Source organism: Leptonychotes weddellii, chromosome 3 (assembly GCF_054177405.1).
Source record: "Leptonychotes weddellii isolate Sample4059 chromosome 3, ASM5417740v2, whole genome shotgun sequence".
Lineage (NCBI taxonomy): Eukaryota > Metazoa > Chordata > Mammalia > Carnivora > Phocidae > Leptonychotes > Leptonychotes weddellii.
In genome coordinates this window covers 108,959,419-108,970,529 of record NC_138371.1, presented here as the reverse complement: position 1 = coordinate 108,970,529, position 11,111 = coordinate 108,959,419, and the positions used below count along the sequence as shown (strand labels likewise).

General features: G+C 55.4%; 1 protein-coding gene across 1 annotated transcript; it reads left to right on the top strand.

Moving 5' to 3' along the window:
- The first annotated feature begins 2,134 nt into the window (after positions 1 to 2,134).
- Positions 2,135 to 8,012, top strand: PDX1 (pancreatic and duodenal homeobox 1). Its single transcript, XM_006748898.2, has 2 exons — positions 2,135 to 2,651; positions 6,434 to 8,012. The coding sequence occupies exons 1-2, from the start codon at positions 2,249 to 2,251 to the stop codon at positions 6,880 to 6,882; spliced, it is 852 nt and encodes a 283-aa protein (XP_006748961.1). The 5' UTR covers positions 2,135 to 2,248; the 3' UTR covers positions 6,883 to 8,012.
- Positions 8,013 to 11,111: the final 3,099 nt, after the last annotated feature.

The window sequence follows — 11,111 nt, the reverse complement described above, 5'->3', positions numbered from 1 at the left end:
CGATAGGCGGATTTGCTTTCTGCTGAGCGCCTCTTTTCTTTCTGCAGGGCCGAGCAAAAATTTTAAATGCGAGCAAATGAAGCATCGAAATGGAGACCAATTTACAGAAATGTGCAATTAGACGAGAAGTGCAAAATAAACACTCTGGGTCGGGGGTGGCGGGCGAGGCGGGAGCGGGGGAGGAGAAGGGGGGGGGTCTACGGACTGAGTCCGGAGTTGCCAAGGGGGGAGGGGAGGAAGGGAAGAGTTGGGGGGAGGAAGGTGGCCGATCTTTGTCCCAAGCGGAGCTCGCCGCCCGCTCATAACCGCGTCGCCAAGTCAACCCGCGGCGACTTGGCAGATTATCTCCGAGGGTCAACACGCCGCGGCCGGGCAACCCCCCTCCGGCCCTGCCTGCTGATCGATGCGGTCACTCGCGGCCCGGTGATAGCGTCTGGTCCTCCGCGGCCGCCGCCAACAATGGATTCATTGACGCGGACGCGCAGAGATTAGGTGCGCGGGTCCCACCGCCTTTTCCTCCCTGGCCCCTAGGACCGCAGGTGGCCCGTTTCCCTGAAGAAATCGCCGGAACTCCCCCCACCTAACCGGCTTGCCTCAGTCCCGAGCGCGGGCACCAAAAAGGCTGGGAGCTGTGCGCGTCGCCACCCAGGCGCCGGCCACTTGGTGCTCAGCACTCCTCTAAACGCAAATGCTGAGACGGCACCTGCATCGCACAAGGCAAGGAATCTGCAGGGAAGTCCAAATTCCCAACTGGCTTTTGCTTTTTAATGACAAAGAGTATTTCAGAGTAGCGCACTCAGACCGTATGCATTTAAAATACATATTTCCACAAGGAGAAAATACATTAAAATCTTCCTCGTCGAGGGCTGGATGTAGTCTGTGGTTTAGGAAAGTCAGGTCGCAGTGATTTCCCCTTAGTGGTTCACGTTTCCCCTTGCCAAGGCTTTTCGGCAAATGTGTCCAGTTTTTCTAAAACCCTCCATGTTGGTTCGAGGAATGTGGTCCTTTTGGAAGGACCTGGTCCAAGACCACCCAGAACGCCCTGGGCAAACGGGTCGGCTGCGTTGGTCATACCCAGGCCACGGCTTGGGTGCCACCTCGACCTGGAGATTGTCTGCCTCGTCCGGTGGGAAAAAAATCATCTCTATTTAAGTGAGGACCCCAGAATACCCATAAGTTACGGAATCGGTGGAAGCCCCAGACTGACGCTGTCATAAAAACGCTGCGCTTTTAATTATTTTCTAACATTTCCCTCCTCTCTCGGACCTGCCTTATTTCAATCGGACGCTGGAGTACGCGTTCTCCAGCTGACAGATTCCGGCTGTGTGTCAGGATCGTGGAAAAGCCATTACGGATCTGGAAACCCCATGCCAACCCCGTCCCCTCCTCCCAGCCACAAGAGGTGACGCTACTTCTTCCTCCCCCCCCCCCCCCGCCACATTAGGAAACTGCCCTGAGTTGGTCAAATGAACCCAAATTTCCCAAAATCAAAATTAATAATGTCCTTCAGTTTAAAAAAATCAAAAGCCACTGTGAACGATTCTGAAGTTACAGTTTACACTCCAGAAGTCCCCGGAGCACAGCCACAGATTAAAAAACCTACAACGAATGCTGAATCTTTATGTAGTTAACACATGGATATCATCGTGGCTGTGCACAAACTTCATAAATAAAATAGGACCAACTGCTTCTGACCTATAGAGCTCCGTTCGGTAAACTTTTCTGACCGTGTTCCCTAACAATTAAAAAAAAAGCTTAAATCTCCAACCTCGGCATAGGTATATTTATAAATTATATTAATGAACTAATATATTATGCACATTATCAAAACAAGAAAATAGATCACTCAAAGTATGATGAAAATATATTTCTATAATTGAATGTAAATCTTAATATTTTCATGAGTGCTCCACTTTCCACAGCACGGCCAGCTGCGCATACAGGTGTGTGCGGTAAACTCAGCTGAGAGAGAAAACTGAAACAAATGCAGGTGCTCTTGGGTACCTGGGCCTTGCTTCTTAAGGCAGTCGGCCAGGCCAATAATGGCCCCAGGCTGAGCCACGTGGGGCACAGCGGAGCCTATGGCGCGGCGGCCGGCCAAACAGTCCCCGCCGGTGGCGGGTTCCCTGGGCGAGCAGAGCCGAGCTGTCAAAGCGAGCAAGGGTGGCGCCGGGAGTGGGAGAGCTGCACAGCTCCAACTCCCCGGCTCCAGCTCCCTACTCCTGGCGTGCAAGCCCCGGCGGCAGCCATGAACAGCGAGGAGCAGTACTACGCAACTACGCAGCTTTACAAGGACCCATGCGCGTTCCAGCGGGGCCCCGCGCCAGAGTTCAGCGCCAGTCCCCCTGCGTGCCTATACATGGGCCGCCAGCCCCCGCCGCCGCCGCCCCCGTTCCCGGGGACCCTGGGCGCTCTGGAGCAGGGCAGCCCCCCGGACATCTCCCCGTACGAGGTGCCTCCCCTCACCGACGACTCCGCGGTGGCGCACCTGCACCACCACCTCCCAGCTCAGCTCGCGCTTCCCCACCCGCCCGCCGGGCCCTTCCCGGATGGAGCTGAGCCAGGAGCCCTGGAGGAGCCCAGCCGCGTCCAGCTGCCTTTCCCGTGGATGAAGTCCACCAAGGCTCACGCGTGGAAAGGCCAGTGGGCAGGTAAGCCTGGCTCTCCACCCCCTTTGTCCTCACCCGCTCTCGTACCGGCTGCCCCTACCCCCAAACGCTCCCCAGGACCGTCTACCGGTTCGCGTTCCCAGTCCCTATGGACAACCCGGGGTCGGACTAAACTACATAGGGAGCCAACTAGGCCTTCCTGCATAGAAGCGCCTTTCTGGTCCCACTTGGAGCGTCTTCTCCGCTCAGCTCTCCTCCTGGAAGCTTAAACCCTTCCTTCCCTGTACACTGAACTCCAGCAGCCTGCGCACCCGCAGAGAGCTAAGGCATGGCCGAGCTCCAGGCTTCAGACCCTCCGGATCCTCCTCCACTGGAGGATCAACCTGGCCCGGAATCCAAGGAGTGAGCGTCAAGGAAGCCGAGAAGGGCTCTGGGATGCTACCGACCCGGGCCGGCGCGCGCCTTTAGAGTCCCGGGCCCCCTCGGGCCCTGGGCCCATCCGGGAGGCTTCATTAGAGGAGTGCAGGCGGTCTTGGAGGCACTCAGTGGATGCAGAAAAGCAGGGAAGACAAACTGCACCCAAGTTTGCAAAGGCGTTCGGCGCGGCCCGGGGTTGGGAAGTCGGGGCGCAGGGGCTACTCACCGCAAGACCGAGGCCTGGCTGGCTGCTCAGCCTGGGCGACAGCAGCTGGGAGGGGCGACAGCAGCTGGGAGAGGCGTCTGCGATGCTAGTTCACTTTTGAACACACAGAAACGTTCCAAGGGGTCTCCCCCGCGCTGCTTCCCAGCAAGTGAGTTTGAGGAAGGAGATGCCCTCCTTGCACGGCCTGTTTCAGGGAGGCGTGAGCCCTGGGTCCCCGTGGCCCTAGGCGCCGGCTTGTCACAGAAGGTCGTCCCAGGAGCCCGGAGGCTGAGACGCGGAGCGGCCCCCAGGCCCCTTCCCCGCCCCGAGCTGGCCGCGGGTTCTGGCCGCTACACAATGTTATCGCTTCCGTGCCGCGGCCACCTGTGGTCACACCTGCATGGCGCGTAGTTGACTTTTCTTTTCCTTCCAGTAGTCGGGGGTAGGGGGAAAGAGGCTCGGCTGGCGGCTCCCCCCACACACACACCCCAGAGTCCTCGGCGCCCTGTCTGCCCCCGGTGCCTGACACGGACCCCGGGGCAGCCCAGCGAGCTTTGTGAGGTCCGGGCTCGCCCAGGGTCCCCATGGCTCGACTCTCCCCATAGTTCACTTTCTCGCGAAGGCCGAGTGTGAGGACTCGGTGGGTCCGCATCCGGAGTCAGGACAGGGCCAAACCCGGCTGCAGTCTTCCCCACCTACCGCGCAGCCCAGGGTGAGGGGGGCGCCCGACGCTGCCCGACGCTGCCCGGCGCCTGTGCGTACTTACGCAGCCCGCGCGGCCACCGCCAGAGGCTGCGGAGTCTTGGGAAATGCGGGATTCTTGGGAGGCGGGAGGACCAGGTCCCTCCACCCAGGGTGGGGGCTGGGGACGCGCGCATTTCCCGCATTCCCGGCCCTCCTAGGGAGGCCCCAAGTGAAAAGTTCTGAAGCGGGGTAACTTCCCCCACCCCACCCCCTGGGTGTGAGCCCTGCACTGGTGGAGCTTGGGCTCGGGCAGACCTAAGGAGCCAGACAGTAAAATCCGATGACAAATGGGCGGCCTTGCCCTGGGATGGGGGAACCCTGAAAGGGTAACATCCTCGGGTTGGAGAGTCGGGGGAAGAGGCCTTTGCCAGAGCCCTCTACCCGCTACAAGCTCCGCCCAGGGGGAAGGGGCCAATCCCCTTTCCTGGACGCTGTCTGTAGGGTGCTCCTGCGGCCTAGAGGTCCTCCCCGAAAACCCTGGAAGGAACAGAGCTTCAAGGGTCTGTGAACGCGCCTGCCCACTCCTAGTGGGGTTTCAAAGCCCTGAGGAGAGTAATGTGATCAAAGGGCTTTCATTTGTAGTACAGATACTAATACTAACAACAATACTATCGGAAATTTTGAAAATATCGACCTAAAAAAATGAACTGCATCAACCTCACTGGCGGGCTTATCCCTAAACCGACCTCACCCTGCGCGTTAGGGAAGGGCGCAGACGTTGGGACTCTTGACATCTTCTCAATAACGCCACCAACAGCCTCCATCCCCTGCCAATTTGTCCTGAGCATCGGTCTGCTGGGGGAATGGACCCTGCCGCAGTGGCTCGCAGCACCTCCGTGACACTGGCGGAAGAGGGCCAGAGCCCAGAGAGATTGTGGATTGAATTTAAGAACCTCGGAGGGCCTTTTTAACGTTGCTTTAAGGCTCCCTTGCTTCTCTCCCATGCCCAGGAAAGCTTAGAAAGGTAAGACTCTGGAGATGCTCCCCAGGGAGCGGGACTCCTCTGCTGACTCTGGCCCAAGCCTCAGCCTTGGGTTCTGGGCACCTCCTTTTGGCCTAGGGGGAAACCCTCCCGCCCAAACACACCCATACTAGCTTTTCAATTCACTAAAGCTTCCTAACAGTCACAGGAGAAATATCCCAGACTCTGTCCTAAGACAAGAAGATTTAGGCGTCTTCCTAGAATGTTGGTGGAACTTAACTCCACTGCTCCGTGCAATCGGTATCCCGCGGAAGAAGGGAAAAAAGCTCAAGACCTGGAGCACAGCGGCAAACAGCAGGTGTGCAGCGGTAATTTGCTGGGCCAGCGGTCGTTTCCTTGCCACCCGGGCTTGGAGCTGGAATGCCTGGAGCCTTTGACTCCACCACTACCCAGTCCTCCATAGGGCTCTCCATAGGGCTCTCCGCTCCCAGTGGGAATCCGACCCCCCGAGGCTCCCCGCTCACCTTCCAGCATTTGGAGCCTAGGACACAGAGGCCAGGGCTGACAGGGACATTCCTTGGGGCCCAGGATAGGTTCCCTTCTTCTCCAGGACAGGGATCCCACAGAGGTTAAAACAATTATAGAGAATTATAGAGAATTTACCAGCTCTTGAGTCGGGGATGATTACAACAATATAACTGTATAGAGAGATAACACATGGTCAGATAGAACAATATATGTCATAAGCTCAGGGTGTTTATTAGCTGAAGGTTTTTCACAATGAGGGTTGCACTTATAAGTTGATGGTGAAATCAGTTAACTGGGCTAAGACCTTTTTTAAAAAATGAAATAGTAAAGTAAAAACTAGTTTACCATTAATATATTTTTATATATTTACTATATACTATTTACTATATATATTTACTATTTACTATTAATATATATTAATAATAGTAAACAATAGTTTACTATTAGATCGTATCATATATGGTAAAAGTCGGCTTTATGTCCTGAAATTTTTTTTAGTGTTCAATAATTTATCATTTGAGTATGTCCTGAAATTTTTTTGTGTCAGTTCTATGTCCGTGTGTGAACTGGGTAGTGATCTGAAAGGTATTCTTACTGTGAGTCATTCTTAGAAAGCTGTGGTTTTTAAAAAGTCCTATATTAAAGGCATTTGTTGCCTTTGTAGAATCAAGTAGGTTTAGATATCTATTGTATGTGCATTTTAATCACCATCAACCCAAACACAGGCCAAGTGAACGCACTGAAGAATCACTGGTTGATAGAGCCCACCGCCTGCTCACAGAGAGAGCCTGAGAGCACGCACTGCTTTGACCTCCAAGAAAAGGTGACCTTTACTAGAGAAGGGCTGCAGGAGCCCAGACTGAGCTCTGGGATAGGAGGTTGCGCTCGGCGTCAGGAGCGCCTGGGGGGCCAGGGCTCCCAGGATTGGGGCTGGAGTGTTGGGCTTTGTGGGTGGGGCAGGAGGAGCCGGGGTTGGGGGACCACACTCACCTGCCCTGTCGCCCACAGGCGGCGCCTATGTTGCGGAGCCAGAAGAAAACAAGCGGACGCGCACTGCCTACACGCGTGCGCAGCTGCTGGAGCTGGAGAAGGAGTTCCTATTCAATAAATACATCTCGAGGCCACGCAGGGTGGAGCTGGCCGTCATGCTGAACTTGACCGAGAGACACATCAAGATCTGGTTCCAAAACCGCCGCATGAAATGGAAAAAGGAGGAGGACAAGAAGCGCAGCTGCGGGCCAGTGGCCGGGGGTGGCACGGATGCTGAACCAGAACAGGACTGTGCAGTGACCTCGGGTGAGGAGGGGCTGGTGCTGCCACCATCGCTGCCCCCCGGTGGTGCTGTGCCGCCCACTGTCCCCGCCGCCGCCGCCCGAGAAGGACGCCTGCCACCTGGCCTTAGCGCGTCGCCGCAGCCCTCCAGTGCCGCGCCCCTGCGACCGCAGGAGCCCCGGTGAGAGATGGGGGCTCCTCCTGGCCAGGCGGCTTCAACCACTGAGAAAGACGGGGAAACGGTGTGCTCGGACCCTGGGTGTGGACAACCAGCCCCGGCCTCTGGCCGTTCAAGGGGTTAGAAACTGCGGAAGCCACCCCAGACGGGAGGAGAGAACGCGAGTTCTCAGGCGCCTGTGCCAATTGGGGCACTTTGGGGAGACACTGACAGACCTGGAAGGAGAAGAGAGGTTTCCTCTAATATCTGGGGCCTCTTCCGGTGATATGGTTGGATTGGCAACATCTGCGGCTGCGGTGCAGGTCCCAGGACTCCAGAACCGTGGACCCCTTTAGAGAAGCCAGCTCTTCAAAAGACCACAGAAACTACAAGTTGGAATGCTCCCCAACACATTGCAGGCAAGCTGGATGGAGCACCTTAATCTCTCCTGAAACAGAGCCAATTTTACTCAGGCTTCCACCCTAAAGCTTAGAAATAATTGAAAGAAAAGGTCTCAGTTTTCAAAGACCTAGTGAAATTGATGCCTGTGGAATAGAATAATTCCTCCTCCCCTGCCTCCTCCTTTTGTCTTCCTCTTCCTTTTTAAAATCCTTTTTAGTGTAGCCACATACTTCACCAGCTCATCTCCTTCAATCTGCATCTCTTTCCTCCAAAGAAGAGGACGTCTTGCAAGGTGGCTGGGCAGCAGCAGGGCTGGGATATAAAGGCAGTGTCAGAGTCCCTGTACATTCAGTTTGTGCAACACTTGGAGAGAGGGCAGGTGGAGATGAGTCTAGAGCAAGGGATTTGGGGGAGAAAGATGGCCGCCAAGCCATCACTAAACTGAAGCTATTTGGAGCTTTCTATTTAGGAGATGGATTTAGTTCCTAGTCTCAGGGCAGGAGAGGCTGTATGAAAGGCGAGCAGCATGGCCTGACCCACCTTGGAAACTATTCACAGAGACAGTATGATTCCCAAATCTTTAGAAATGATGAAAATGTACGTGGCTGGGGAGTTTGAAAACTGGTTATTTTTATTTAAAGTTTAAAAATTGCTTAACAGTTCTTTACAACCAGGTCTGTAGTTTCCACGTCAGTTGTTTGTTTTAGGGTCCGGGCCTTGTGTTCAGGTGGTGTTGTGTGGAAAACAATTAATAAATATGGGTAACATGGAGAAGAGATGCAAACCGATTTCCCTTGCTTTGTATCAGATTTTCTTGCCATGCAATGATTCCGTTTCATCTAAAAAAAATTAAAGCGGCATTTATTTGTTTGGTACTAACCACGGAAGAGGGGGCAATGAAGAAATATCACATTTGGGTTTGAGGTTGGGGCAGCGTATGAGCTGGTGGATTTTAGGCTTTGTTTTGTTTTTGTTTTTAACTTGACTCACTGCTGAAGATGAATTTTTCAGGTGATATAGCCAGAAGCATAGGGGTTCTAAGTGCCGCTGGCTAGTGCCAAATGGCACAGAGCCAAGAGCAGCCCATCCTGCGCCATGCTGGCCATGCTTCAGCCAGGAAAATGCACCAGCTGGCCAAGGCCTTGGCCAGGTCTCCTCGTTCCTCCCAAAGCAGAGGTCTGAGGCAAAGCCTTTCTCAGTGGTTCTTCTGAAGGAAGTGTTCTTTGGATGGGTCCACCCCTGGAGCCCCAAGGTCAACAGTGTCTTGCATTAGGGACAAACAGGCCCTGACTTAGTGGGCTTCTGATCTCTGGGACCACCTGCTCCCCCCTCTGCTGCACTGCACCCGGAAAAACACCACCTGAGCGCTCCCACCCTTTCAGGCCATTGGCTCACTCCCAGGGGTCGCTGCTGTTTTCTTTGCAAAGAGACAGCAGGGCTTGTTTTTGTTTTGTTGTTGGTTTTGCTTTTGTTTTGTTGTTTTTGTTTTTTGAGAGAAAGAAAGTGAGTCATAATGCCCCTCCAAAGTAAGAGAGGTTCCGTCGCTCAGAAAGGGGAACTTTCTCATCAGTGAGATACCTCACTGGGGAGACAATGACCTTGCCCTGCAGCTTCGCCAGACATGCCTGGGCTCCGGAGTCTAGCAAATCTGCCTTCACACCCACGTCCCTCAAATACCGATCGGTGACCTAGATAAAATTATTCAACTTCTCTGTGCCTCAGTTTCCCTTGTCTGTAAAGTGGGAGTAAATACTACTTCGCAGAGTTGTGAGATTTAAACAAAATAGCTGTAAAGTGTTTAATTCACTATCTAGAAATAGTCATCCTTCCACATTGTTTTATGACCATCATTCCTTTCGGAAGCAAGCGGGGAGGGGCTGCTGCAGAGATTCACCGCGTCTCCTGCCAGCCCTAAAACCCCTCTCCTTTGACAAATCCCCACGCTGTCGCTGTTAATGGGACTTGTTCATATAACCAGTGATCCTTAACACTTCCCAGTTTTATGACTCCCTTCCTCATAAATAAATTCTTTTGATTTCCCACAACAACCTTCACCAGGTAAGTGAAACTGTCCTCCTTTTACACAAGGGAAGCTGATATTGGGTGGGGAGGACTAGCTGAAGCTCAGCCACCCAATTGGTGGAGGCGCGGAGACTTGTCCTCCGAGGCTAAGGAGGGTTCTAGGGCTCCAGAGCAAACCAGCCTCCCTCTCCGAGGCTCCCATCCCAATCTCGCGCGCTGCCCCGGCTGTAGCGTGGCCTCTCCGCGCGGGCTGGAGAGTTCGCCAACCCAAAGAAAAGAGGTGTGAGCCCCCTGGGGCGGGCTTGGGCGGCCGAGGGCGCAGGTGCTGGCGCAGGTGTTGACTCCGGGCCAGGCGTGCAGTCTCCAACTGCCCAGCACCGGACGCGGGATCCTTAAGTTTGGCTGAAAGCGCAGCTTCGCGGCTCACGGCGACTCGGAGACCCGCGGCCAGAGCGGTGCCTCCCACGGGGAAGAGCTCCAGCTTTCAAGTCCCCACGCCCCCGGCATGAAATCCAGAAAATTCAGCGTAGTCGTGACCTAATCACTTACTTCTCTGTTTCCTCTTCCATAAAATGGGATGATATCTTTGAAGTGTTTATTACGGAGCCCAGCGCCTCGTTGCCAGTGCACGCGGTGAGGGTGAGGATGTGGCCGTGGCAGAGGTGAGGTGATGTTGCCAGTAAAGGCCAGCCTTCCAGGGAGGCCCAAGGAGGCAGCACAGAGCGCAGCCCAGCTAGCCAGATGGGCCAGGAAGAGAGGAAGAACGAGGGGCGAGCTCCCGGGTCGGGAGAGCCACTTGGTGCTCGACCCCTCTTGGCCAAAGGGGCTAGGTCAGACCCCATAGGACGACCCGCGTGGGGCTCGACGCGTGAATCTCCAACTCTGCGTGGCCACCCTCGGCCAAATGCAGGCGAACCGTGGGCCCAAGTGGCGGGGGCGCTTGGAGCCCCAAACCCAAACCCGCGCACAGAGCCTAGTCTCCAGAGTGAGGAGGCCGGTAAAGATGAGATCTCTCAGGCGCCCAGAAACAAAACAAAACAAAACAGCGGGCGGAGCCTTGCGAAGGGCCTCTTTCTGCCAATCAAGGGATCTCGAGGTCCCAGAACTCCTCCCGTGACCCTGGTACCTGCCTCTCGGGTAGGGCTGTCAGCCTCCCTCTGCTCTTCTGGCTGGGCATACTCTTCTCCGGGAAGAAAAAGACACCGGCAGCCTTCGAAAGCTCTCTCAGGGCAAGTGTTCTCGGCGGGGAAGATGAGCGGGGCTCCGGGAACGCCGTACGCAGTGCCCCCGCGCAAATGCGCGCGCGTCAGGCGAGTGCGCTCCAGGACCACGCGACTGCGGGGCTCTGTTCACCGCGCAGACAAGCCCAGGAGCGCCCGCCCGCACCTCCACGCGGGCCCAGCCGGGCTGATCATCCAAGCTGGAACCACAAGCCCTGCCATGCCCCGCGCCTTCCGGAATCTACGACCCGAGGTTGGCGGAGCGCCGCTGGGCGCTGGTGGAGCCGACAGGAGAGCTCCCTGCCCGCGCACCTACTGCGGCAGGGTCTCCCAGCTCTTGTCAGAAGTGCCGGTCGGGGATTCGGAAAATTCGGCACAGAGCTCCTCCCCCCACACACCCTCAGCCACCGAGAGAGTGGGAGCTGGGGTGGAGAACCCAGGAAAGCACAGCGCTGTGCAAGCAGGGACCGGAGCTATGGGGACTCCTTGTGAACGGTGCCGCAATCACACAGTACGAGGTATAGTGCGCTGCAAACAAAAATCTCCTTTTCTTCTGGGATATCGTTCTTCCTGTCGGTTTGGTAACAGTTTCTCGAAGAAGTTCTCACCTTAA

Excerpts from the sequence above, each read along its gene's own strand:
- PDX1 (XM_006748898.2), top strand. The coding sequence starts at position 2,249 with ATGAACAGCGAGGAGCAGTACTACGCAACTACGCAGCTTTACAAGGAC. Across the intron at positions 2,652-6,433 it reads GTGGAAAGGCCAGTGGGCAG|GCGGCGCCTATGTTGCGGAG; the intron begins GTAAGCCTGGCT and ends TGTCGCCCACAG.